This window comes from Macaca nemestrina, chromosome 7, assembly GCF_043159975.1.
Source record: "Macaca nemestrina isolate mMacNem1 chromosome 7, mMacNem.hap1, whole genome shotgun sequence".
Taxonomy (NCBI): Eukaryota; Metazoa; Chordata; class Mammalia; order Primates; family Cercopithecidae; genus Macaca; species Macaca nemestrina.
The window spans coordinates 105,507,736-105,535,611 of NC_092131.1; the positions used below are offsets into that span (position 1 = coordinate 105,507,736).

General features: G+C 42.4%; 1 protein-coding gene across 8 annotated transcripts in view; it reads right to left on the reverse strand.

Moving 5' to 3' along the window:
* Positions 1-27,876, reverse strand: part of LOC105488361 (AGBL carboxypeptidase 1) — a 958,121-nt gene that overhangs the window by 778,724 nt on the left and 151,521 nt on the right. For all 8 annotated transcript variants that reach the window (XM_071100734.1, XM_071100736.1, XM_071100735.1 and 5 more), the window contains exon 6: positions 17,941-17,978. In XM_071100734.1, the coding sequence (XP_070956835.1) occupies positions 17,941-17,978 (38 nt within the window). The remainder of the gene's footprint in view (positions 1-17,940; positions 17,979-27,876) is intronic.

Below are 27,876 nucleotides of genomic sequence, written 5' to 3' on the forward strand. Positions count from 1 at the left end.
ATGGAGCCTTTTGGTGTTACAAACAGGTAACCCACAGACTATTAGCCACACAGTGTTGTCAAGGCGAGTGAGCAGGGGAAGCAATCCACAGGTTGACACAGTAATCAACTCATTTTTTTGTCTAACCCCAGCTCCTTCAGAAGTGAATTACCTGCCTAGCTCCTGAAGGCACTGGAGATCCCGACCATCTTTATAAAGATGTTTGTGGTCTAAAGAGGAAAGCCTAGAAACCTTCAAGACTCAAAAAATTGAATTTCTCCTGGGTAATGTGGGGCCCCACAACAGACTGGTGGGGAGAAATGGTTGGCGTTCTGGATAATTATACCTGCAAGCAGCCCACTGCTCTTCTTCTTTGGCAAAACTGAAGGAAGTTGTTATCACTGCTCTTTATTTCCCATATTTCGGAACTGCATCATCCTTTTTGGGAGCAGTGATGACCTTAAGCAGAGAAAATGTGGGAGCCTGCAGCAAAGTAATGTATTGGACACTTTAACAGCCACAGCTCCAGAAATGAGACGTACAGATGAGTGTAGACTTCTGAACTCATGTGCCCTTCACTGCCTTGCTCATCCTGATCTGTGGGCAGATCCTTCAACTTCCTGTCACTGTCTTTCTGAAATTCTTGCATATGGCCAGAAGCTCCACCGCTTTCTAGCTGTGTGACTTTGAGCATGCTACTTTACAGCTCTATCACTCAGTCTTTATCTGAAATAAAACCAACAGTAATCTCTCTTTTGTGAGACTGTTGAGAGAATTAAATGAGATAATACATATAAAGTAGATGGCTCAATGCCTGATATATAATAGGTACAGTATCTGTTGCCTGTGGAAACTATCACTATCACTATCATCATCATGTATTTTTTTTTTTATTCCAATGGCTCTCTATTGTTACAGACAAATGTATTAGTCTGTTCTCATGCTGCTAATACAGACATACCTGAGCCTGGGTAATTTATAAAGGAAAGAGGTTTAATTGATTCACATTTCCACTGTGAATTGTGAGGCTGGGGAGGCCTCACAATCATGGCAGAAGAGCAGGGGACATCTTACATGGTGGCAGGCAAGAGAGAGCTTGTGCAGGGGAATTCCCCTTTTAAAACCATCAGATATCATGAGACTTATTAACTATCATGAGAACAGCATGGGAAAGACCCACTTTCATGATTCAACTACCTCCCACTGGGTCCCTCCCATGACACGTGCGAACTGTGAAAGCTACAATTCAAGATGAGATTTCAGTGGAGACACGGCCAAACCATATCAACAACGAGAACAGAGGCTTCAGGGGCCCCTAGTTACTGATTTTACTTTTGGCTCTAGTGTTTACTAGCTGTGTAACCTTGGTTAAGCTACTCAATGTTATGGTTTGAACATGTTCCCTCCAAAATTCAGGTGTTGTCAATGTGATAATATTAAGAGGTGGGGCCTTGAAGACATGATTAGGTCAGGAAGGCTCTTCCCTTGTGAATGAGATTAAAGACCTTGTAAAAGAGGCTTCGCACAGTGTCCTGCTAGCTTGCCCTTTCACCTTCTGCTATGTGAGGATGCAGCAAGAAGGCCCTCACAAGATACCACACCCTTGATCTTGGACTTCCCAGCCTCCAGAACTGTAAGAAAAAAAAATTATGTTCTTTATCAGTTACCTAGTTTCAGGGATTTTGTTATAGAAACACAAAATGGACTAAGAAGGACACTTAGCCGTTCTGAACTGAATTTCCATCATCTGTAAATATTAAGCAATATAAAAAAGATAAAAATAATTGAAACATTCTTACAAGTCCATTATAATAATTGAAAACATAACTCAGCACCTGACATAAAGTATGTGCTCAATAAATGATCATTCCTTTCCCTACAAAGATGGCATCCAAATTTCACATACCTTTCACCGATGAACATAGCCAAAGGAAAAATTTCAAAATAAGTAAAACTTATAATCATTTTTTTCAATCCCCATGGAATGTAGATGACTTCTCACCCCAAAATAGCCACCAGTCCTACATTGCTGCCTCTTCTGAGACACTCTCATACATACAATGAAACACTCCTCTTTATGCATGCTGAAGTTCACACTCCATTTTATCCTAGGTGCCATTAAAGGCTATGTCCATGATATAAACCTGCAAATTTCCCTCTCTGGCAAAATGTACATGTATTGAGTCTCATTACCCTAAAGGCTTTTTAGAAGATTAGTTAATCCTCTAAGATCCATATGACTGATAGCAGTTACATGCTTAATATGCCACCTTTACATTTCATAAGACATATATAAGAATAAATACAAGGACTCGAGGCCCTTCACCATTCCTGAGAACAGAAATCACCTCCAGCTATACAGAGTACCACGACATATCATACCCCAAACTATTCTTGCCCAGAAAAATTAAATAGCTCTACTGTTTCAGAGCCTTCCTGAAAATCCATTCATCTGAATTACTGACATTTAAACTAGTCTTTTTCAGGATAGAAACCCCCCTCTCAGAACAGAAGACCACATAACTGGGGGGATTAAACTCTTACTATCCAAAGTTTGCTTCCAAATCCCTTCCTCCCAACCTCGAGCAATTATATCACAAAACTTGCCTGATCCCAAACAGGACTCCACATTGAAACCCTCGCTTCAAACCATGGTTCTCAAACCCTGCAATTTTCCACCCAAGAATTCCCATTTCTGAGACATTAGTAAGACTAAAGGTAGTGGTGTCCCTAACTATAGTATACAATACCCTTGACTTTGCAACAGATGATCTTAGAGGTCTTTTGAGGGTGTCTATTTAGAAGATGTTTCTGGATAAAGTAGTCTCTACTAAGTCTTCTAAATCATATTACACGAAAAGCAAGCTGTCTACTTTGCCATCAGAACACATTACAACATGAATATTTATTTACTAAATATTTCCTATGTGCTCTGCACTAGGCTAATCATCTTATATGGATCATCTGTCTTATGAAAATGCTTAAAGTATTACTTTCCCTCTTTTACAAATGAAGACAGTGGTTAAGAGAAGTTAAACAACTTATTTAAGTCTACAGAGCTTATAAGTGGCATATCTAGGATTCACATGAAATCTCCTCATCTGACTCCAAAGGTTAAACATCCCATGGTAGTCTCAAAGCCCCTTTTTAGTTTTACTTTCATTTTTAATTGATAAACAATGATTGTATATGTCTATGGAGGTCGATGTGATCTTTCCATGCCTATATACCTTGGGGAATGAACAAATTGAGCTAATAAACATATTCATCATCTCACAAGGCTGTCAGCATAGTGTACATTCTTTGCACCTATGTAAAGACATTTAGTTCTTACCACTAATCCAGCTTCCTGGGGAAGATTTCTGAAAGGCTAATGGAGATACAGCCTGCAGTGCTTGAAGGGAGTGGCTTTTAGCCAATCCCCCTCCTCCAACTTCTCTGCTCTCTCTCAGGGCCCTAAATTGTGGTAAGAGTTGATTTTTCAGAGGAAACTTAAGAAGGTTTAAGGGCCAAATAAATGGCCTATGGTTCTTTGAGTCCCTAGAGAAGATGTTTTGAGGACTTCATGACATCCAGCCAATGACACAATGAGGCCGGCCCAGCAATGTCAGGCCCAGGTGTGAGTGCAGAACCACTGAGGAAAGGTGGAGTCAACTGCCCCTCCTCTTGCCCTGTAGCTGCAGGAGTGGCTGGTGCAAAGGAAAACAGCCAGATATGTACAAAAGCATAAGGAAGCCTAATGCCATCCATAATGGAAATTATACTTGATTATCATTTGCTCAAATAAGAATGATGGTTTTGAATTAGCTTACAGGTACTTTTTTCTTTTTGTAAAGTAGATACATTTCAAAAAACTTGGCTATAAAGTAAATTTTGGTTTCAAGCAAATCTTGTTTTCTCAATTGACTGCCTTTATAAAATTAAAGATGCTTTTCCTAAGCTCCAGAAATCAGAACAGGTAAGAAACTACACTTCAGATCATTGTTTTAAATCTAGATTAATCTACCTTTTTTAAATCCTCAACTCCTTCTAATAACTTTCCACAGAACTAGTCCCAAACCATAGGAATTTCTCTACTCTCAGTAAAGCCTCAGAATCCACACCTTTCTCTTCCTCACACATCTCTGCTCTTCCGCCACCCTCAGCACATACAATGTCTAATGAAGGACGTTAGGTTGCAATGCTGCACCTATTAAGAGAAAGGGGCACACCTGTAATCCCAGCACTTTGGGAGGCCAAGGCAGAAGCATTGCTTAAGCCAAGAGTTTGAGACCAGCCTGGACAACAGAGTGAGATCCCCATCTCTACAAAAAAATAAAAATAAAAACTAAACTTAAAAAATAAACATAGAAGGCGCCACAAGACTCGAAACTCTTCTGAGTCAATATTCTACATTCCATATGAGGAGTCACATCATACTTTATCAATCCTCAGGCATATGTTTATCCACATTTTAGCATTTCTGAAATTAAGGTGCTTCTTACCAAGGGTGATGTTTTCATTGTAACTGACAGCATTTTCTCATTCAGTGGCACATAAAAAATGGCGTAGACCTCACAGTTGATGATAGACTTAGATTTGAGGAAAAAATGGTTGATTTTTCAATATTGCTAGTTTGAAAATTCTCTAACATGGTAGACTCTTGGAAAGTTTGCTTCTTAGATGCAAATAACCATATAGGCCTTTGTCTGGAAAGCCAGATTCTCCCTATGGCTAGGCAGAGAGTAAATTATAAACTAAAACCATGCTCACACACCCAAAACCCAAGGTACTACCCTTAAGCCATTCAGCAAACATTTATTTAGCAACTACGATATACCAGTTGTTCCAGGCACTATTATTGACAGCAGAGATGCAGCAGAAAATGAAATAGACAAAATCTCACCTCTTATGGGGTTTACAGTCCCATAGGAGTGGCGGGGGGAGGCAGATACCAAATATGCACACACAAAACTAAACAAGGCGATTTCACATAGAGACAAGTGATACAGAGAAAACAAAACAGTGGCAAGAGTGATGAGGTAGGGTGGCTGCTTTAGGTTGGAAGGTTGGATGATCAGGGAAGACCCTTGAGGAGGAGGCATTGGAGCTGAGACATGAGTGACAGGAAGGAGCCAGGATGCAGAGATCTGGGGATAGGAAATTCTTCAAACCTCAAGGGCACACAGCAAGTGGATAAAGCAAAAGCTTGGTGAGTACAAATAACGAAAAGTCCAGGAGCTAAAGCCAGGTGAAGAAAGCAAGGGGACAGTAGTAGCAGCTGACGGGAAAGGTGAGCAGGGATCAGGATGTGTGACCCCCCACCATTTTGAGACTCATCCCAACAGGTTGTGCAAAAGTGGGGGAATCTGTCAGGCTGAGACTTTCTCACTCGCCTTTCTGTTGTGTTTGCATCTCTGCAAGAAGGCACTTCAGAATAATTGTCTTAGAAATAGGCCTAGAAACTTGTATAGGAGTTTTCCTATCCATGGAAAGTTTTATTTTGAGTCTAGACTGTGGGTGGGGAAGGAAGTACTTGCTAAACCCCAAGACAAGCCATTATCCTTTCCAGGTCTAGAAAATCTTCCACCTGATTTGACTTTGCTGTGTCCACTGTCAACTTATCAGAGGATGACACTTAAGGAAGAAAGCCAGGATTTACACCAAGAAGAAGAAAATCAGAGGCTTTCCCTCACCTTCCTTTCTCCCCTACTTGATATTTAAGGCACCTGTCTGTCCACCAGTGGTGCTGCCTGCTTCTGGCCAGAGTACAGACAACCAACATAGACAGCAGGAAAGCAAATCTGCCCTGTGTTGCAAGTATCACTCATGAATGGGTTCACACTGCATTGCCTCTAGGCCCTCCTGAGTGTATGAGGAAGAGGCAAATAGCAAATGTTTCTGCACCCCTGAGCCTGCCACCCTTCAGCCTTCTGTCAGCCAATAGTGTGTCACTATTGTTATAGGAGTTAAGAAATTATTTTAGGCAAATAGAGAGGAAAGGGGGTCCTTGGGAAGTTTTTGTTTCTTTTAAAGGAGCTCCAGAATGTTTCTTGTCTAGCAGGAGAGCCCCGGCTTTTAGAGCTGGGCTGGCCAGCTTTGATATGCAAATCAAGGCCATTACAAACTGGGTCCACCATCAGAAACTGGGTCCACCCATGTCTTCTTGCCCTTGCCCCAACATGTGCCTGGCAACATGGTCGCCCCCCCATATCCCTATGTGTGTAGAACATCAGGGCATCCTGTATTTGCATATTAAAAGGCTAGGGTGGGAGGGCCAGTCTTTTCCCTGGGCTATGTGAATGACACGTCTGGTCTAACCAACCCCCTGAGCCCAGTGCAAATCAGATACTCCCTCCTCCAGCCTCCTCATATAACTGGCTGATTTCTGCCGCACTCAGGGTTTCCTCTCTCGGCTTTGGAGCCCCCCTCCCTCTGTCTCTGTATGGGGAGGCTTCTTCCTTCTTTCTTGACTATTAAACTCTCCACTCCTTAAAAATACTCCACGTGTGTTCGTGTCGTTTTATCCAATTCAGCCCGAGACTAAGGACCCTGGTGTTCCTCCAGTCAACAGAGCCCTATCACTATGCAATCACAGAACCTTGAGCCGTGTTCACTCTCCTTTTAACTCAACTCCTACCACTCTTGATATGGCCATCCTCTCCTATCACCTGGGCTGCACCAGCAATCAATAGCCTCATATGTGACCCCAATGCTTCCATTCTCTCTTCCTCTGTGCAATGCATTTTATTGAAGCATAACTTGGATGCTTCATCCCCAACCAGAAAAAAAAAAAAAGTCGCAGTTCCAGGGACATATGGAAGCTCAGGGGTGCCAAGAGATGTCTGGTGCTCTATGTGCCTCATGGTCTGTGGGCAGTGGTTGCCATAGTGTGTGCCCCTGGGACTGGTGGAAGGAACTAAGAAAAAGGCTGAGCAGGATCTCTAACTTCCATTGTCCCCAGAGTAGCTTCACTGTCATCCATTTATAGTCAGTGGCTATGCAAAGGATTTCATTCAAAAATAAAAATAAACATTCATTTATTTCAAAAAAAAGTTTAAAACCCTGCAGTAGTGAAAGGAAGGGATAGAGGTTAGTCCCAATATGCCAAGTGCATATTACACAATCTCGGGCAAGTCAGCCAATCTCTTTCGGCCTCAGTGTCCTCTCTATAGAACACTATTTTTCTCAACCTCACACTGTTGACATCTTGGGCTGATATTACTCATTGTGTGGGTCCATCCTATGCATTTGTAGGATGTTCAGCAGCAACCTGGCCTTTACTCAGTTGATGCCAGCAGCACACCCTCTCCCACCACAGATATGACAACGAAAATGTCTCTAGACCTTGCGAATTGCTCCCTCTGGGGCAAAATCACTCATGTTGAGAACTACAGTTATTGAATAATTAAATATTTACCTGTCTGACAGGACCATGCTGAAGATTAAATGAGATTGTATATATGAAAAGGTGCTATTTTTAGAACGTGCTAGGAAACACCTGAGGTACATTTTGACATAAATAAATAATTGTACAGTCAATCCTGAAAGTGATGAGGAAGCCACGGTGTACTTTCCGAGTCACGAAATGTTTATATTTTTGTCTATCTCCTTAAATCTTTGTGATATTTATCTTCATCAATCCATAGCCAGTCATCAATTATGCCAGGATGATACATGTTCTAAAATTTAAGACATTTGGAACTCATCAACTTATTAACCTTTGATTCCCTGAAGTAAAACAAAGTAAGAACATGCGGATTGACTGAGTAGGGTTGAATCTGCACGCATTCACTTATTCATTGATTCCTTTGTTCATTTAGATAACTTACTCTGAGTGTCTGCTGTATAAAACACATTAGAGTCAATAGCTTAAGAAATAAGAATGAATGGAACAGAGTCCCCAGATCCGAGGCTCACATAGTCTAAAGTAGGGGGTCAGCAAATGGCCCACAGCCCATTTTCATAAAGTTTTTCATTTCTTTATATGTTGTCTGTTTCTGTTTTTGTCCTATAAGGGAAGAATTAAGCAGTTGTGACAGAACTGTGTGATCCACAAACCCTAAAATATTTACTATCATCTGGCGCTTTTACAGAAAAAGCTTCTTGAAAAAAAAAAGACTCTAAAAACAACCAGATATCATTCAACCCTCGGGGAAGATCTTGGGAGACAAATTTACATTTCATCAGGCTTTATGCCCTTATATCATCAGTTCCTGAAACCTCCAGGACTTTTGAAATGGTGATGACAATAACACAAGAGTTCATCTTTATTGAGATGTACTAAGATCCAGCGCTGTACTCCCACTCTTTTAAACATCACCTTGTTTAAATCTTACTAATTATCTTTGGAGCATGTGGTTTTCCCTGCTTTACAGACGAGGGAAGTGTAGCACAGAGTCAGTAAGAAACATGCCACAGTGGCCACCGTTCAGCTCCACACAGTCTCTCCAGAGCCTGCACCGTGACCACCGAGCAAGTGCTATTCTCCACTGTCACTTACCCTTTTTTTTTTTTTTTTTTTTTTGAGACAGAGTCTCTCTCTGTCACCCAGGCTGGAATGCAGTGGTGCAATCTTGGCTCACTACAACCTCCGCCTCCAAGGTTCAAGTGATTCTCCTGCCTCAGCCTCCCATGTAGCTGGGACTACAGGTGCATGCCACCATGCCCAGCTAATTTTTGTATTTTTAGTAGAGATGGGTTTTACTATATTGGTCAGGCTGCTCTTGAACTTCTGACCTTGTGATCTGCCTGCCTCGGCCTCCCAAAGTGCTGGGATTACAGGCATGAGCCACCGCACTCGGCCTTGTGACTCACTCTTTCAGAGTAAGAGCTCCGAGCTTACAGCAAACATACACCACTCTGCACACATGTCCCCAAGCCACCTTGAGCACTTTTATACTATGGTCAAAGAAAGAACATGGCTGAAACCTACAAGCAGATATACAGGTCAGAGGAATAGCCCTTGAGATAGAATTAAGTCTTGACAGGATCTCCTGATGAAAGTCAGCATCCTGCATGAGTGTAAGAACCAAGATTAGCGGCAATTGCAGCCCAACAATATCTTATGTGGCCAAGAGTTTTGTATCAAGCAAGAAAAGCTCAACACCACCATCCACGGCTTGTGTTGGACCCAGAATGAGTGCCTGGGAACACCCTGGCCACCTTGGGAATGTGGAATTATACTGCTCATCCTGCCTGCCAGTAAAATCCCAACTGGAAGCTGACCCTCCTCACTGAGTCAGGTCCAGTTCAATTGTTTAATTAGGTCTGTTAGTCCCAAGAGACTCAGAATTTACTTGACTAGGGCTGGAGGATGAGAACAATATTTTGGATCTTCCTCCAGGTCAAACTTTACTAGTTCTTCCTTATTGACACTGCATAGTAAAATTTAACACATTTTCAAACCTCCTAAGGAAAGTGTCAGCCCATTTTTTTAAGTTGTAATCTCAAACAACAGACCGGACTCTGGAAGAGTCCCTTGAGTATATCTATTTCAGAGGTTTTCAAACTTGATTTCTTCTGGCCCCTCAGGAACTTCTTTGGGTGTTTCTCAGTGTCCATCAAGAGCCAGGGAAAAGGGAGGGGCAAGGGAAAGCTCATGCTGTCGTTAATTGCCCCCCTTTTACCCCCCATTTTTTGCTTTATGCTTGCAATTTCCCTGATTTTATTTAAAAAAAAAAAAAAAAAAGGTTTTGCTACTAAAGAATTCCTAATCTCCTCACCTGGGCTAGCCCTTCCATTTTTGAAAAATCAAACTGAAGTCAAGTGTAATGGCAACGAACTAGTTTAAGGTCACAGAGCCAATCTATGGCTGCACTGAACCCAGAGTCCAGTTTCCTGACTCCATGTGGAAGGCGGGAATAATCTTTGAAATATGAAGCTTTTCTCCTTTAGAAATGGTCACAACTGAGTTCAAATTTTAGATCTTCATTTACCATGGGATCTTGGGCAAGTCACCAACCTCTCCTAATTACACCTTTCTTGCATGTAAAATGGGGATCATAATATTACAGGCTCTACTGAGAATGAGATGCCTTGTGTAAAGTGCCTAGCAAGTGCTGTGTTCCATAATTATTAGCAGTCATTATTCACTGCAGGTACTCTAATAAACAGTCATCTTCTCCCTACTTACTCCCTACCCTCCTTCCCACTTCGTTGAGGGCTGGCAGTAAAAGGATCACAAAGTATACTATGATACGGAATGAGGGCTACATGCAGGGCGGGGAGGCAGAAGGGCATTGTCCTTACGTGGTGTTTTCCTGACCAGGTGAGGAAGATAACAGATTATCAGAGAGCAAGAGGGAAATGGGGAGAAGTAACTACAAGATGTTCTAGGATTCACCAGAGGCAGCTCTGAAAAAGCAGCTCCGGGTGCTCTCGCCCTCCGTAAGTCCCGCTCCATCATGCTAACATCACGGAAAATGTAACAAATTCCATTGGCTGTTCTCACCCTGAGCTCTGCTCACTCTGCCTCCCTCTGACTCCCTTAAATAATGGCTAAGCAAATGCCTCTGAGACCATCTTCAGCTAATTTCCTTCAAGACATGCAAGCTGCTAACGCTGGGAAGCACAGATAGTGTGGAATAGCAAATATGGCCAAAATTAGATTAGAATAACCTCCTGATAAACAAATTACTCACCGAAAATAAATATTGGACTAGCGCGGCCAAGATAACTAAAAGAACAGCACCACCACATGGCCGAAAGAGGAAGGACATGCGCTGCTGTCTGTGGCTCAGTCCCAAAGATCTGCCCAACCTACTGGGTCTGACCGTCCCGATGGGACAGGGACGGGGCAACGAGGACAGGTAGTATCCCTTTAGCTTAAACTTTTTAAGCTCTTCTATGGACTTATGCAAAAGACATCACATTTTGGCAGACAGGACTGAATTTGAAGCCAAGGGAAAAAAAGCCATATGCTAAGTTGAGCACAACATGGCATATGAGGAGTCTGTAATTCTTCCGGCTCCCTTCCACTCTCTCACCCCACCATTCATCAGCTGGCCTGAGGCTCAGCCTCAGGGCAGCAGAAACCCTGGCCCTTTACACAGCCACAGTGGTGTGCTGGACACCTCTTGCTGGGTCCCACTCAGATGCTTACAAGGCATGGACCGTGTTCTTTTCTAACCTGAATGACAGATACCCCCTTCCACAATAATCCTTCTAATATTTAGACAGTATTTACTTTTTTTCAACTTCCAGTCATATCTTCTTTAGGCTAAATAAACCTAGCCTCATTAATTTCCTCGGTTCAGCACAGGGCTCAGGTCCCGGGGGTCTGGAGACTGGCAGATAAGCCCTGTAGTCCACTAACGACGTGAGTTACTTCAGCTTTCCAAACTTCAGTCCCTACACCTGTAAAATGGGGATTATAATACCTCCTTGACAGGCTAACTGTGTATAGAGTGCTTGACATACTAAGAACTCTCGATAAATGGTAGATATTTGGGTTGTCATTTCAAACCAACAGCGTGATGGATGTAGCTTGCTATGCTGTATTCCTACACACTCAATCACAGCCGTCCATCCCAGTGTGACAAATGCAAAAATCTATCAATATTATTTGAAGCAAATTTTTGGCTCATCACAGAAATATATTGCAGGCTTCTCCAGAAGTTATGGTGGAAGAAGAGACATCAGTTCTATAATCATGCCACAATTTGATTCCTTCTGGGGACAGGAATTAGGCTGTACTCTTCACCAAGGAAGAGTGAAAGCAAATGTGTGAGGCTTAAGTCAGGAACCTGGAATTCTTTCTTAGTCAACACTAATGTATTAGCAGCTCCTCTGGGTGTAGCTCAGTATGAGGTATAGGGGATCCAGTAGAATCCCAGTTCCTTTGGAGCTATACCCAGTAGGAAAAATATGCATACACACATAGTATGCAAAAAAAAAGATTCCTCGATTACAGTATAGTTAGTTCTCTGAATTATAAACATAAGGTTCTCTGAACTATAGCAGTGCTATTTGTGCTGAGACCCAAAGAAGAGCTGGACGTGAAACATTCAAAGTCTCAGAGATCTAGGTGGATCATGCCCTCTCTCTCGTCCTCAGTTTCCTCCTGTGAAAATAAGGGGGATGGGGAAGGTAAGATCAATAGTTTTGTGGGTTCACAGGAGCCCTGTTTTTTGTGAATGTGTCTCAGAGGCCGCCGTGCAGGGAATTGATGGGAGCCGGGCAGACGTGGCTCTGAGCTCTCCACTCAAAATGTGTCATGTGTCAATTACCTCAATTCAGCCATCACAGTGTCTACATATTTCAAAGCATCATGTTGTGCACCACAAATATATACATTTTAATTTTTCAATTAAAAATGAGCAACAACAATGAATTTTTAAAAACAAATATTTGAACACCACTGGTTGAGACAGCCTTGAAGGTGTTTTCCAGTTCTCATAGTCTGACTCCATGGCCCTCATCTGGAAACTAAAGGAAGAAACACACTCTGTGGGCAGAACCCTGGGGGCATCATTCCTGTCAAGGCAGAGAAGAGGCAGGAGCCAGAAGAGCAGACCACAGGCAGTGTAGAAACACAGAATTTACATGCAAGTTCAGTGACAGCTGCATTGATCCACTGGTACTTGTGCATGGTCATGAGATCAAAAGATTAACAACGCCAACCATCCTAAAATATATATTGCCATTCTGGGGATTCCTTGGAGCTCTCTGAATTCTTATAAAGACCTGATTTGGGTGCCTATCAAAGATGGCCCCTTCTTTGACATTTTGTAGTAGAGCAGCCATTTGGCCATCTCCCATCTCTGCATTGCTGATTGCCAGGTCACAGCAGACGACTCCTGAGACCATGAGGCTGTCTGTTCCTGATCCGGCTCTCAGCACTTAGAATGCCCTCCCTTCCTAGCCTCCTGGAGCAACAGGCTGACGGGCTGTCCCCGTGAGCCAGCCAGACAGAGCATTAACTAGGAAGATCTGTGAGAAGTCTCAACTTCCTGCCAAACTTCCCATTAGCTCTCTTACATCTCTCCCTCCCCTCTTTTCTTCTCTCTTCCTTGCTAACTTGCTTTCCTGTTCCTATGCCCCAACTTCTGCAAACTTCCAGACTCCTCTAAATGCTAATTCTTAAATTGGAGAGTGTTCTGACAGAGATTCATCATTCCCTTATTAAGTTTTAGGGCCTGAACCAGAAGGTGTTTTCTTGTTGCAAGAATATGACCTTTAAATCTGGACAGCAAGGTTAATGCTAAGACACTATTTGAAGATTCATTTCTGGAGCCAGTACAAATCAGGCATAATCCCATTGCCACACACTTACTCAAGTGCCACTTCCAGGGTCACAATTTTTCAAAAATGCATTTATGTCTAATGCTTATGGAAAGTAATTGAGAAAGCAAAAAGAAAGAGGGAAAGGTGGACAAGGAAATGAGAAACAGTGAAAAGGATGAGGAAAAAAGAGGAAAGACAGAGATGAAGGTAGGGGTAGAGGAAGAGATGAGATAAAGGCAGAGTGAAGGCAGATGACAAGAAAGGGTGATATGGTTTGGCTGTGTCCCCACCCAAATCTCATCTTTAATTGAAGGGACCCTGTGAGAGGTAATTGAATCATGAGGGCATTTACCCTCATGCTGTTCTGGTGATAGTGAGTTCTCACGAGATGTGATTGTTTCATAAGGGTTTTTTTCCCCTTTTCCTTGGCACTTCTCCTTACTACTGCCATGCGAAGAAGGGCATGTTTACTTCCCCTTCTGCCATGATTGTAAGTTTCCTGAGGCCTCCTCAGCCCTGCAAAACTGAGTCAATTAAACCTCTTTCCTTTGTAAATTACCTAGCCTCAGGTATTTCTTCATAGCAGTGTGAGAACAGACCAATATGGAGTGAAAAACAAAGGACATGTTGTTTTGATTTATTATATTTAAAAAATCGCCTGCAATAATAAGTAGCACTATTTCCTAACTAATGCTTTACTACATTTCAGGAATAAAAAAGCTAAATGTGTTCAGGTAGGATAAAGCATAAAAAGGCAAAGCTTTCAACACAGGACAATTTAGGGTGGGGTTTGTGCATATGTGAGTGGAGAAGAGGGAACTGACACAAGGAAAGGCATAGGATTTGGATTAGGTCATTCCAGCCTACACAGACACAGAAAGGAACCTTGAGTAAGCAATGATTTTTAATTTGTAGGATCCCAAATTGCTGTGATAATTGGAGAAGAGGCCTAGGATTTCCAGGTTTATTTTGCCTGCTATTGCTCAGGAGAAAGAGATGGGAAATGTGTTTTGGTTCATTTCTCTTTTACCATCACCCACATATTCTACACTGGTTTTTCATGCAGTGGCTACTTGATAAAAGAGAAAGCTCAAATGAGATCTTCCAAATGCAACACAGGTGATCTTCCCCTTGCTTTCTGTGGTTACTATGGGTGGACTCCAAGTCTCCCTGATCCCACAGTTCTGCTTTTCCTGGGGATGGTCTCCGCCTGTCACTACTTGATAGTGCCACAGTGACCTCAGATTTCCAACCCACCCTAGTGTTTACTGTCACAGGACCACTGACTGCCCCCTCTCCCCACAAAGTAGTGGCTCTTTACTCCTGGCTTTACTTAGATCAGGGAATTCTCTCCCTTTTGTGATGCAATTACAGAGAACAACTACAATGGCCAACTTTTATACTCACTGACAAGCAAAGATCAAGGTCATAATAATCACCAGCTAAAAGGAGTGTGCCTTTAGGAGCTAAAGGCTTACATAAACGCTCCCATGTATCAGTGTCAGATGGTGAAGTCTTGAATTTTAGACAGAAACTGACTTCCTGAATTTAAGTTCAGCTGAGGCAAACTCACTCTGGGATCCAAATTGAAAGACATTCCATATCAGGTCTTAACTATGCATGACATATAGGCAATGTAAAGCAAATAGAAAAGTCCACAACACTTGTATGCCCTGCAGCAACCCCTGCATCATCAGAATGGTGGTACCATCTATAACCTTCACGCCATGCAATACTTTCGATAGGCTGGTAAAACAAAGATGGCAGCTGCCTGACATGCTGTTATTACTTCTCCCCAAATCCATGGACAGACTTTGCTATTTAAATGTAGTCCTCTTTCCTGCTGAGCTTAAACATGATCTCAGAATTCTTCAACTCACACATTGGACTTCCTACTCATTATGAAATCTATTTGCCCTCCTCATTCTCAGACCCTCAAGATCCTCTAGAATCTGTTTCCCTCCCAAGTACTTTGTAAAATGCTCACAATGACAGTCTGCCTTCAGTGTTCTTACCTCTTATGAACCCATATGAATGATGCTGATACTGAGGAATTTAACATTAATTATGCAAGAAGCACATTTCTTGGAAATATCAATAAAGGTATTTGGGAAGGGGTCTTTTGAAACTTTGAATGAGCTTCAGCTCATGTGTGTGCCCAAATACACATCAGTAATTCTCAACAAGAGGTAATTTTACTGCTCACCCCCCAGGGGGACATATTTGGCAAAGTCTGAAGATAATTTTGTTTGTTATAACTGAGGCATGATACTGGCATCTGGTGGGTAGAGGCCAGGGATGTTGCTCCTGCAACAGACTCTTAACAGCAAAGAATCATCCTGTCCAAAATGCCAATGGTACATTGAGAAACCCTGATACACATTAAGGCTGAGTATTTAGTGTTAGAAAGAATGTTAGAGAACCTCTCATCCAACTCTCTTGTGTTATAAGTAACACAAGAGATGTATAGACAGCTCAGCACAATTAGCAAATAGGCTATACATCCTCCTAATGGGACACTAAAACCCGTTTTATATGAGGAGGACAGCAAGCTATTGCAGTTCTCCACTAACCTATTAGAACAGGTAAATAGAGATGAGAATGACGAATGTTTAGATCATTGGTTCTATGCATGGATGTTAGATTCAGGTAGTAGGGGGCAGTACTGCCATTTTTACACATGGGAGAAATCACAAATCATGTATTCATTTAAAAATTTAGTATCCCAGTACTTAAAATTATTTTTTAAAAAATGAAAAAAAAAACAAAAAAATTTTGTCAACAAATATTTATTTTCAGGCTCTTCATTGTGCTGAGGCAAGTAATACAATGATCAATACAGATGACACTCTCCCTCATAAGCTTGCAATCTGCTGGAAGACACAGACAACAGCAATTTCATCATAATGTAATCAAGTCTGAGTTGGGAGAGCCTATAAGAGCATTGAGGAGGGGCATCCAAGTTCTGGTAGTCAGAGAAAGGATTTTCAGAGGAGGCAATATCTGAGCTAAGCTCTGAAGGGAAAGAAGAAGTTAGAAATTCTAAAAGCTGAGCCCCAGCACCATATACTCAGCCTACTAGGCATGGCTGGTATGTTGAAAACCTAGCTACATGGTCTGAACCTGAATCAAGCCATGTTTGTACTGGCTATTGGTTTTTCCTGGGCTGAGGCATTATGTTTGTGATCAATACAGTTAACAACTGACATAAGACTACTTTCACAGGTTTACACATCTAAGTAGGTACGATTTATATCAAGATGCTCTACCCTAAGCTCAAGAGCTAAGGAAAGTGTGTGTGTAGAAAGTAAGCCAGCCTTACTCAGCTCTCTGGGCTCCCTTCCCATGAAACATCAAGTCCTCCAGGCCGAGGCTGGGCTGGGGGGATTTGAGAGATAGCTTCTTTCCCAAGGCATGACATTTACAGGCTGGCCTACCAGGCTGCTCTCGGCATCTTTTCCTCCTGCAATTCAACACTCCCTCACCCTGCTGCATCAAACACTGGGTACTTGGGAGCAACCAAGGGAGCAGATAAATAATGAGAACCAAGATGCCAAACCTGAAGCAAGTTCAGTCTGAAGAATGAATGGCCCTCTCCCCAGAACCCACAGGTAACACTTTTCCATCCCTTCCTATCTCCAGGGCTTCGTAACCCCTTCCTCCCACTCCCCCATCCTGCTCTTACCACCTCCATTCTACCTGCAGGTCTTTAAGCTGTGGACAGACTTGTGTCTCCTATCAAATTCGAATAAACTAAATGAATTCAAGCTTCAATTTTTCTAAGTCTGTAAAGGGAAACAGCATGTGATTTGGCTCTTTCTCTGTGCTCATAGTTGACAGAGATATATGAATGAGGGGGAAGAGAGTGTTTTTATTTTTATTTATTTCTTTAAAAGTTTCATTAAAGTTCACCTATTACCCACAGGCCTCAGGCTCCCTGTAGAGAAACAAATATCACAATTGAAGCAGCTGGTTTCCAAGGTGCCAAATTAAAATAGATGAAGAGGTAAGGAGGAAAAAATGAGTAAAAACATTAAGCTAAGACTTCTTCCCTCCCAAGTGCATTGTGCCTCCTATTATATTGCACACATGAAATTGGCTCCCAACGTAATTAGGCCAGGGCTACCAGGCAAAAAAAAATCCTCAAATTATTCAGAACCCCAGAGCTATTATTTTGCAATCACTCAAGTAACTGAGAAAAGAGTCAACTTTTAAATATAAATTTGTTATCGGCATCAACATTGTCCAAGCAATTCCCAACACTCCACCTGCCCAAGAATAATAGACTCATGAGCTGAGCTGAGTTGAGAACCAAATACAGGAATACTACTCTCCATCCAACCAAAATCTTTTCTTCCACTGGAACCTGGAGGCAATCCCACTGGAACCTGGAGTTTATTCCAACAATCTTTAGGGACTACTGGCTCTGTTAGACAGAGGTGGAGGATCCACCAGGTCCACAGTAGACAATATATCCCCTTCAGGGTCTGTTGTCTTGGTGGCATTATGTATGGATAATATTTATTTTGTCTCTGTGGTCATGTACTTGGAACAACCATAATATTCGCTATCTTACCCCAAAGACCCAGGACATGACTTTATCGCTTTCAAGGTCAGAAATGAGCCATAGGTGCTTGAGAAATAGTAGTTCATGAAAAAAAAGAAAGAAAAAAGAAAGAGCCATGGGGACCAGAGGGTATCTTTCATTAAACCCAGAGGGGAAGGAAATAACCACCCTTCAAAAGAGGCGCTTACTGGATTTCAGCAACACTGCCAAAACTTCAGTGGCTGCCCTGGGGAAAGAGAAAGAAAAGTAACAGTCAATGTTCAACGGTCTTTTTGTCAGCCCATGGATCCCACAGCCAGCATGCCCATTGCCACCCCTCAACAGACCCATGATTAACCAGGTAACAGGCAATCTATTGATTGCCCTGCTGACCATTAAATAGGCATAAAGGCAGAAATCATGCTGAGCGAAGTGTCCATCTTATAGATGGGTCTCTGAGGTCCCCTCTGCTGCTGAAAATCTCTTTCTCTCCCCTGCTTGCCTCCCATCTTCCACCAACTTCCTTGCACAGAGTGGTTCATTTTTCTATTATTCATATCAGGCAGAGCTCTTGTCAGTCTCTTGATTTGTTTCTGGAAACATGCAGAGACTCTGGAGGATGGTCTGGGAAGGAGTGGGGCTTGGGAGTTTAGTGAATGTAGCAGCACAGTGCAAACTTCTTGAAACACTCATACCCCTGGGGATGCAGTGGAAAATGCATTCACACATTGGAAAGAGAGGCTATTTCCTTAGGGTGGAAAATAGTTATGCTGGGATTTTTCTTCCAAATTCATCGCTTTCTTCCATGGAGGAATGTCACAGTCTTTGCAACAAAGGGACACATATGAGAATGAAAATTACTTTTTGACCCACATATTACTGATTTTTCAATCTGTTTCCTGCTTCTGAGAAGGTCACACAAAAATCTACCTACAGGGCAGAGGAAAACTTCACTGGCATTGAGGGCAGTGTGGTATAATTATAGGGAGGGGAGTTGTGTTTGCTTTTTTCAAAAAGTAGAAGATTCTGTATGGCCCCAGTAACTTGTCCTTAAGGCCTGCTAAGCAGTAATCTGTTTCCATCACCTCCCTCAGGATTGGAGGAGCAGGACAAAGAGGCTGGATCACACTTCTAAGACTATACAGACAAGTCAGCAGAACTGGGATCCCAAACCCAGGAATCTCACTGCACACCTCTGCTTCCTCCCCGTCTGTTGTTCTCCAGAATCTCTCTCTCACTGGCCCTACCCTGGCCTCTGCCTGGTCAATGAAAGTTCACTTTGCAATATATTAGCTAATACTGAACAACAGAGCCAGCAGTAAAAAGGAAGATAAATGAATGAATAAATATAAATTAAAATACAATAGAAAAGCGGTACGTGTGAAAGCGTTGCTCCCTCTAACCTACAAGGCAGTTCTGCAAGAGCAAAAACCTGAAATTCACAGGCCCCTGTGCAAACCCACAACAGGGATGACACCCCAGCTCAGCGAGATCAAAATGACCATAGGGCAGTTATAAAGAGGGGAGGCTAGCTTTCATGGAAGGACTACTTCATTTATCCTTCAAATGGTTTTCCTCTTAGCAACTTTCAACTTCTTCAGTCTCACTGTTGTTGAATCCCACAGAGTTTTGGCAATGGTGTCTTTAAGACAGAACACATGGAAGGTGTTTCTCGAAATTCAAGTTGTGTGAAAAATCTAGGCACCATAGTACATGGGGCCTGGCTTGGGCTGGGGCAAAAAGAAAATCAGTGTTTTGGGAAAAGCAGAACAGCCAAATTAATTTCGCCAAAATGAATTAACAGAGAAGGAAACCATGGAAACAGGAAAAGAATAAGGATGTTCCAAGCAAGGCTCCTAACCCAATCCTGGCTCACGGGCCAGGTCTCCAAGGACTGCATTTCTAATTTCCATTGCACTTTTGTTTTAGGAAGTTCACAAATGAGGTAATGATCCATTAGATAATAGTTTTATGAGACAGACTAGAGGTGGGGAGGGTCAGGTGGCAGACAGACCAGTTAGGAGAATAAGCAATAATAAGGTCTCAAACCCAAAAAGTGGCATGGAGGAAGAAGGGATGGGTTAAAGCCACATTTGAATCTTGCTACTCAAAGGGTGGCTCTCTGACCAGCAGCCTCACATTTTCTGAAAGCCAAATAGAAATGCAGAATCTCAAACCACATCCCTGACCTTCTGAATCAGAATCTTTATTCTAACAGATAATTTAAATGCACATGAAAGTTTTAGGATAACTGGTTTAGGGAACAGTATCAATAAGGCTTAGTTACTCTTTCAATGTTGAGAGGGCAATTCAAGGTGACTCCCAGATCACAACTCTCTAGAAAGTACCTAATAACATGCTAAACTAAATAAATATTAATCCAAAAGGTGACATTATACAGCAGGAAACACATGACAAGTGTCACATTCATCAAAAAAAATGGAGGCTCATTCCTGAGAAACTAGGAAAGATTTATTTCTTCCTAGGGCATAAGTCGGGGATCAATATTTAGTGCAGCAAAGGGCACATTTAGGGCAATGAGGGAGATAAGATTTGAGGCCAAAGTCCCATACCCTAAAGAGTTCACATTCAATTCTGTAGGTAATGAGAAGCCATTTGGTTTTTTTTTTAATCGAGATGATGTGGTGCCAAAACTGAAAAGTGAGAGAGAAGTTGTGAGCAAAAAAATAACAAGAGCTGAGGAAAGCTGAGCTGTGGAGGGCGAAGGAAAGTGAAGAGTCAGTGACGGCCTGGAATATTTAGGCTAGGTAGATGGGGGAACAAGAGAGCCATTAATAGACTAAGAAGAGAAGTTGCAGTGTTTAGACAAAATAATGATTTTGATTTTGATGCTGAGTTCAAGATGAAGGGTACAACAGAAGGCTACATGAAACTGTTTGGAATGCTACTGGAAGCATCATATAGAATTCAGGAATGCAACCACAGTTGGGAACATACATTTATGAATCACTACAGCAGCAATGATCGTCATAGCCAGGCAAACAGGTGATACTTATGAGGAAATTCAATCAAGAGCAGAACAGAGGGCGGCCCCAGGAAAGCATCAACACTAGAGGGTAGGAAACCCCTAGAGGAGTCAGAAGATGTACATTTGAGGAAATATGAGGAGACCTTGGGATGATTAGTTTGAAAACTGAACGTCACTAGACTGTCTAGGCACACTGTTTTTCAAGCTGCAAATGTTGACCCACTAGTGCATTACAGCATTATAAAGTCGTTTTATAGGTATCAACTATATTTTTTTAATGAAATAGAAGAAAACAAAATGAAATTCAATATATCAGAGTCATCTCATGTAGCAAAGGTTAGCAGTGATCTGAGAAATTCTCATTTCAATGCACAAACATACACATGTGTACCTACTGGGAATGTGATATAAGAGCTTTCCTAAAAAAAAAAAAAAAAAGTTTGTAAAGATGTTGTTTAGGATATAGTGTCCATACAAGATCTGTATAAGAATAAACATCCGAAATCAACTAATGAGCAAACTGAAAGCACTTGATCTCCACACGCGGTGCCCAGGATCCAGACATCCAGTCACTCATGTGCATGTCACCAAGAGGCTCTTTATTTTTGGTTTATTCAGTGGTTACACATCTACAGCACTGGTCCACTCTGAGTGTTGCTGCTCTGCCATTTGTCTACTCCCACATCAAAGCATGAAGAAAGAAGTAAAACCTATCAGAGCCGAGGCAACTACTCTGTCAACCAACTGCTAAGTCTACAAAAAGCAAAAGTTTAAGCTGCTAAAACTTAAACAACTAAGAAGGCATTCAGTTACTTCCACTCCTAGGAGCCAAGCCCAGTGATTGAGTGCGTGAACTGGGGGCCCATAGTTAGTGCCTTTGGAGTGCAAGACTGCCTCCTGCTGGATGTGCGCATCTGACACCCATGGTTCCGGTAGCTGCACTCATTTTATAATTTTATAGAATAGGACTTCTCTCTTTTTTTTTTTTTTTTTTTTTTTTTGCAATGGAGTTTTGCTCTTGTACCCCAGGCTGGAGTGTAGTGGTGCAATCTCGGCTCACTGAAACCTCCACCTTTTGGGCTCAAGCGATTCTCCTGATTCAGCCTCCCAAGTAGCTGGGATTACAGGCATGCACCACCACGCCTGGCTAATTTTTGTATTTTTAGTAGAGATGGGGTTTCACCTTGTTGGCCAGGCTGGTCTCGAACTCCTGACCTCAAGTGAGCCACCTGTCTCAGCCTCCCAAAGTGCTAGGATTACAGGCATGAGGCATGAGCCACCGTGCACGGCCTGAAGAGGACTTCTCAGGAGGGCACTGTTTTCTTAAAGTTTAAACTTATACCATCATCCCCCATTGTTTGAGCTTCCCTATGGGATGCACAGGGGAGATAGAAAATAGAAGTGCCAAAATGTCCTCCAACTGGGTGTCCCTGTGTTTACATCAATGAAAGAATCATTTCAGAAATTTTTGCAGAACATCTTGCTCCAAGAGAGTTACAACAACAGCCAAAGGCAAAGTGGAATGGCCCCCATCCTATCTATTTTTACACTGTAGGATAACTCAGTTAAGATTCTAGAGGTCACAGTTCACTTCCACTCTCCTCTTCAGAAAAAGCTAAGTTTAAACTACTGGCAAATTTGTAAATATCCTCTTAAGATTTTAGCAAAAAGCCACAGAACTGCCACAGTTCAATTTACATCTTCAAGTTGAAGTAAATTTTAAGAGTCATTAAAAAAGAGTCTTGAATATTTATCACCCCTATTTAGGGAGCCCCTATAAATGCCAAGCAGCAAGCTAAATGTCCCATATACATCATTATACATCACATTTGATCTTCACGGGAATGCTAGAGAGTGAAATTATTAGTCTTGTTTCACAAACAGCAATAATGCAGTTCACAAAGAGGTAAATAATCTTCCCAAGGTTCAGCAGCTAACAAGAGGCAGTATTGACTGGGCGCGGTGGCTCATGCCTGTAATCCCAGCACTGTGGGAGGCTGAGGCAGGTGGATCACAAGGTCAAGAGTTCAACACCAGCCTGGCCAAGATGGTGAAACCTCATCTCTACTGAAAACTACAAAAAATTAGCCAGGCTTGGTGGCAGGCACCTGTAATGCCAGCTACTCGGGAGGCTGAGGCAGGAGAATTGCTTGAATCTGGGTGGTAGAGGTTGCAGTGAACCGAGATTGTGCAACCGCACTCTAGCCTGGGCAACAGAGTGAGACTCCGTCTAAAAAAAATAAGAGGCAGCATTAGCTACAGGTCTACCTCTGGGTGAATTTAAATCTAGTGCTCCTAAAGTCATCTCTTTATTTTTAACATAATTCTAGAAAGAATCTAAAATATCTCTCTGTGCAATATTTTTATCTTGCAAATAAGGATTGTGGAGATCAAGAGGTTAGATGACTGGTGCAAGGTCAGAGGATTCATACATCACAGAGCCAATGAAGCAAACAACTTGTCCAGCTTGAGTCCACTGTTTGACTCAAGATTCTACACAGCACAGTTTGGTACAGTTTAAGTGGGTTTAGATGTTCAATGGTGGTCATGGAGACAAAGACAAAGAATTCAAGGAGAAGCAAGTCACAGGCATCTTTGAGTGGCAGGACTGAGTTGCTAAATTAGGAAGTAGAGGGCTTGGTTTTGAAACTTGGAGCAGCCTCTTTTCTGCTTCTGGGTTCTGAGTTTACTTGATCTCTCTGAATCTCATAGGTTTCTCATCTATAAAGCAGGTATAAGATCTAGCATGGGATGGTGTGAAGAGTAAGGTAAAGTAAAATTTTTTTTATTATTATTATACTTTAAGTTCCAGGGTACATGTGCACAATGTGCAGGTTTGTTACATATGTATACATGAGCCATGTTGGTGTGCTGCACCCATTAACTGGTCATTTACATTAGGTATATCTCCCAATGCTATCCCTTCCTCCTCCCCCCACCCTATGACAGGCCCTGGTGTGTGATGATCCCCTTCCTGTGTCCAAGTGATCTCATTGTTCAATTCCCATTTGTTTTTCTGTTCTTGTGATAGTTTGCTGAGAATGATGGTTTCCAGCTGCATCCATGTCCCTACAAAGGACACAAACTCATCCTTTTTTATGGCTGCATAGTATTCCATAGTGTATATGTGCCACATTTTCTTAATCCAGTCTGTCACTGATGGACATTTGGGTTGATTCCAAGTCTTTGCTATTGTGAATAGTGCTGCAATAAACATATGTATGAAAAAATTAAAAGATGTGGGTGTGCCCAAAATGGCCGAATAGGAACAGCTCCAGCCTCTGGCTCCCAGCGTGAGTGACACAGAAGATGGGTGATTTCTGCATTTTCAACTGAGGTACTGGGTTCATCTCACTGGGTTGTGTCAGACAGTTGGCGCTGCTCCGCGGGTGCAGCCCAACCAGCGAGAGCTGAAGCAGAGCGAGGCATCGCCTCACCTGGGAAGTGCAAGGGAGAAGGGAATTCCTTTTCCTAGCCAAAGGAAATTGAGACACACAACACCTGGAAAATCGGGTAACACCCATCCGAATACTGCGCTTTACCAAGGGTGTTAGCAAACAGCACACCAGGAGATTATATCTCACCCCTGGCTCAGAGGGTCCCATGCCCACAGAGCCTCCCTCATTGCTGGCATGGCAGTCTGAGATCTAACTGCAAGGCAGCAGCGAGGCTGGGGGAGGGGCGCCCGCCATTGCTGAGGCTTAAGTAGGTAAACAAAGTCGCCAGGAAGCTCGAATTGGGTGGAGCCAACTGCAGCTCAAGGAGGCCAGCCTGCCTCTGCAGACTCCTCCTCTCAGGACAGGGCATAGCTAAACAAAAAGCAGCAGAAACCTCGGCAGAGATAAATGCCCCCATCTGACAGCTTTGAAGAGAGCAGTGGATCTCCCAGCACGGGGGTTGAGATCTGAGAATGGACAGACTGCCTGCTCAAGTGGGTCCCTGACCCCTGAGTAGCCTAACTGGGAGACATCCCCCACTAGGTGCAGACCGACACCTCACACCTCACACGGCAGGGTACACCCCTGAGATGAAGCTTCCAGAACAAGAATCAGACAGTAACACTCGCTGTTCAGCAATATTCTATCTTCTGCAGCCTCTGCTGACAGAACCCGGGCAAACAGGGTCTGGAGTGGACCTCAAGCAAACTCCAACAGACCTGCAGCTGAGGGTCCTGATTGTTAGAAGGAAAACTAACAAAGAGAAAGGGCACCCACACCAAAACCCTATCAGTACATCACCATCATCAAAGACCAAAGGCACATAAAACCACAAAGATGGAGGAAAAGCAGTGCAGAAAAGTTGGAATATCAAAAAATCAGAGCGTATCTCCCCCTCCAAAGGAATGCAGCTCGTCACCAGCAATGGAACAAAGCTGGACAGAGAATGACTTTGACAAGTCGAGAGAAGAAGGCTTCAGTCGATCAAACTTCTCAGAGCTAAAGGAGGAACTACGTAACCAGCGCAAAGAAAGTAAAATCATTGAAAAAAGATTTGACGAATGTCTAACTAGAATAACCAATGTAGAGAAGTCCTTAAAAGAACTGATAGAGATGAAAACCATAACACAAGAACTACATGAAAAATGCACAAGCTTCAGTAACCTACTCAATCATCTGGAAGAGTATCAGCGATTGAAGATCAAAGGAATGAAATGAAGCAAGAAGAGAAGTCTAGAGAAAAAAGTGTAAAAAGAAATGAACAAAGCCTCTAAGAAACATGGGATTATGTGAAAAGACCAAATCTATGTCTGATTGGTGTGCCTGAAAGTGATGGGGAAAATGGAATCAAGTTGGAAAACACTGCAGGATATCATCCAGGAGAACTTCCCCAACTTAGTAAGGTAGGCCAACATTCAAATTCAGGAAATACAGAGAACGCCACAAAGATACTCCTCAATAAGAGCAACTCCAAGACACATAATTGTCAGATTCACCAAAGTTGAAATGAAGGAAAAAATGTTAAGGGCAGCCAGAGAGAAAGGTCGGGTTACACACAAAGGGAAGCCTATCAGACTAACAGCAGATCTCTCGGCAGAAACTCTCCAAGCCAGAAGAGAGTGGGGGCCAATATTCAACATTCTTAAAGAAAAGAATTTTCAATCCAGAATTGAAAAACAAAGCTGGAGGCATCACGCTACCTGACTTCAAACTATACTACAAGGCTACAGTAACCAAAACAGCATGATACTGGTACCAAAACAGAGATATAGACCAATGGAACAGAACAGAGTCCTCAGAAATAATACCACACATCTACAGCCATCTGATCTTTGATAAACCTGAGAAAAACAAGAAATGGGGCAAGGATTCCCTATTTAATAAATGGTGCTGGGAAAATTGGCTAGCCATAAGTAGAAAGCTGAAACTGGATCCTTTCCTTACACCTTATATGAAAATTAATTCAAGATGGATTAGAGACTTAAATGTTAGACCTAAAACCATAAAAACCCTTGAAGAAAACCTAGGTAATACCATTCAGGACATAGGCATGGGCAAGGACTTCATATCTAAAACACCAAAAGCAACAGCAGCAAAAGCCAAAATTGACAATTGGGATCTGATTAAACTAAAGAGCTTCTGCACAGCAAAAGAAACTACCATCAGAGTGAACAGGCAACCTACAGAATGGGAGAAAATTTTTGCAATCTACTCATCTGACAAAGGGCTAATATCCAGAACCTACAAAGAACTCATACAAATTTACAAGAAAAAATCAAACAACCCCATCAAAAAGTGGGCAAAGGATATGAATAGACACTTCTCAAAAGAAGACATTCATACAGCCAACAGACACATGAAAAAATGCTCATCATAACTCGCCATCAGTGAAATGCACATCAAAACCATAATGAGATAAAGTAAAATTTTAATTAAATTAAGTTAAAAAGCATACTACAGCCCCTGAAATGTAATATTATTAGGTTGGTCCAAACGTAATTTTTGCCATTTAAAGTAATGGCAAAAACCACAAATACATTTGCACCAACCTAATAACTTGAACGCCATTGTTGGATCATGGATGGTGGAATGGGTACCAAGTGAGGAAGTGGGTTTATCTCTGTATATGTGTTTGTAGGCAATGAGCCTGAAGGGTCGTCATTCACCAGTCAGGAGAGGTCACTGGAGAAAAAAATGTGCTCCTATCACTGGGCACATGGAGGAAACACAGGACTGAACTATCTCTTGGAAGTCAAATACTCTGCAGCACAGATGGCCTAAATATAGCAAGTGCCACCAATATTAGTTATCAATTGCAGTGTAATGTTGCCACAATTGTAGCAGCTTGAAACAATATTCATGTATTATCTCACAGTTTATGTGGGGCAGGAATCCACAGCTTAGGTGGATCCTCTGCTTAGGGTCTGACAAGGCTGCAATCAAGGCATCAGCCAGGGCTGAGTCTTCATCTTGAGACTCAGCTGGGGAAGGATGTTTCCCAGCTCAAACAGGTTCTTGGCAAAGTACCTTTCCTTGCAGTGCCAGGGCTAAGGACACTGCCTGCTTGCTGTATCAACAGATAGTAAGACCTCTTTGCATTCCTAGAGGCTATGTGCAGTTTCTACAAGTCACCAACTATTCTTCACAATGGGGGTTTCCCCAACATAACTGCTTACTTCATCAATGAGGAGAGTTTCTATACAGAGTATGTATGCAATGAACTCTTATAACACAATTATGTAACATAATCACAGGTGTGACCAGGGATGACATGTCCTTACCTTGCCATATTCTGTGCATTAGAAACAAGTTGCAGCTCTTTTCCATCCTCAAGGGCAGGAAATAACATAAAGGAATAAACAGCAGGAGGTGAGGATCATGGAGGGGGGGGCCACCTGAGAGCTTGTCCCCCACCCAAAGCTTCTTCAATCTTTAGCATCCAGGTACCAGGAACCTAACATTCACTTCACCAAAACATGACCCTCTCCAGACTTCCCCTTTTCAGAGAGTGGAAATACTATCTTTCCAGAAGCTGAACATGCACCCTTAACGCTACCTGCCCTTTCCACCTAGATCTCATCATTTCCTCAAACACCACTTCACAACTACTAGAGTGCTCTTAAGTTGTCCATTCCCTTTGATCTCTGCTGTTGTCACCCTAGCCTAAGCATGTGAGGGTCTGGTACTTCAATGAGAAATGTAATTTCTGGAGCTATTGG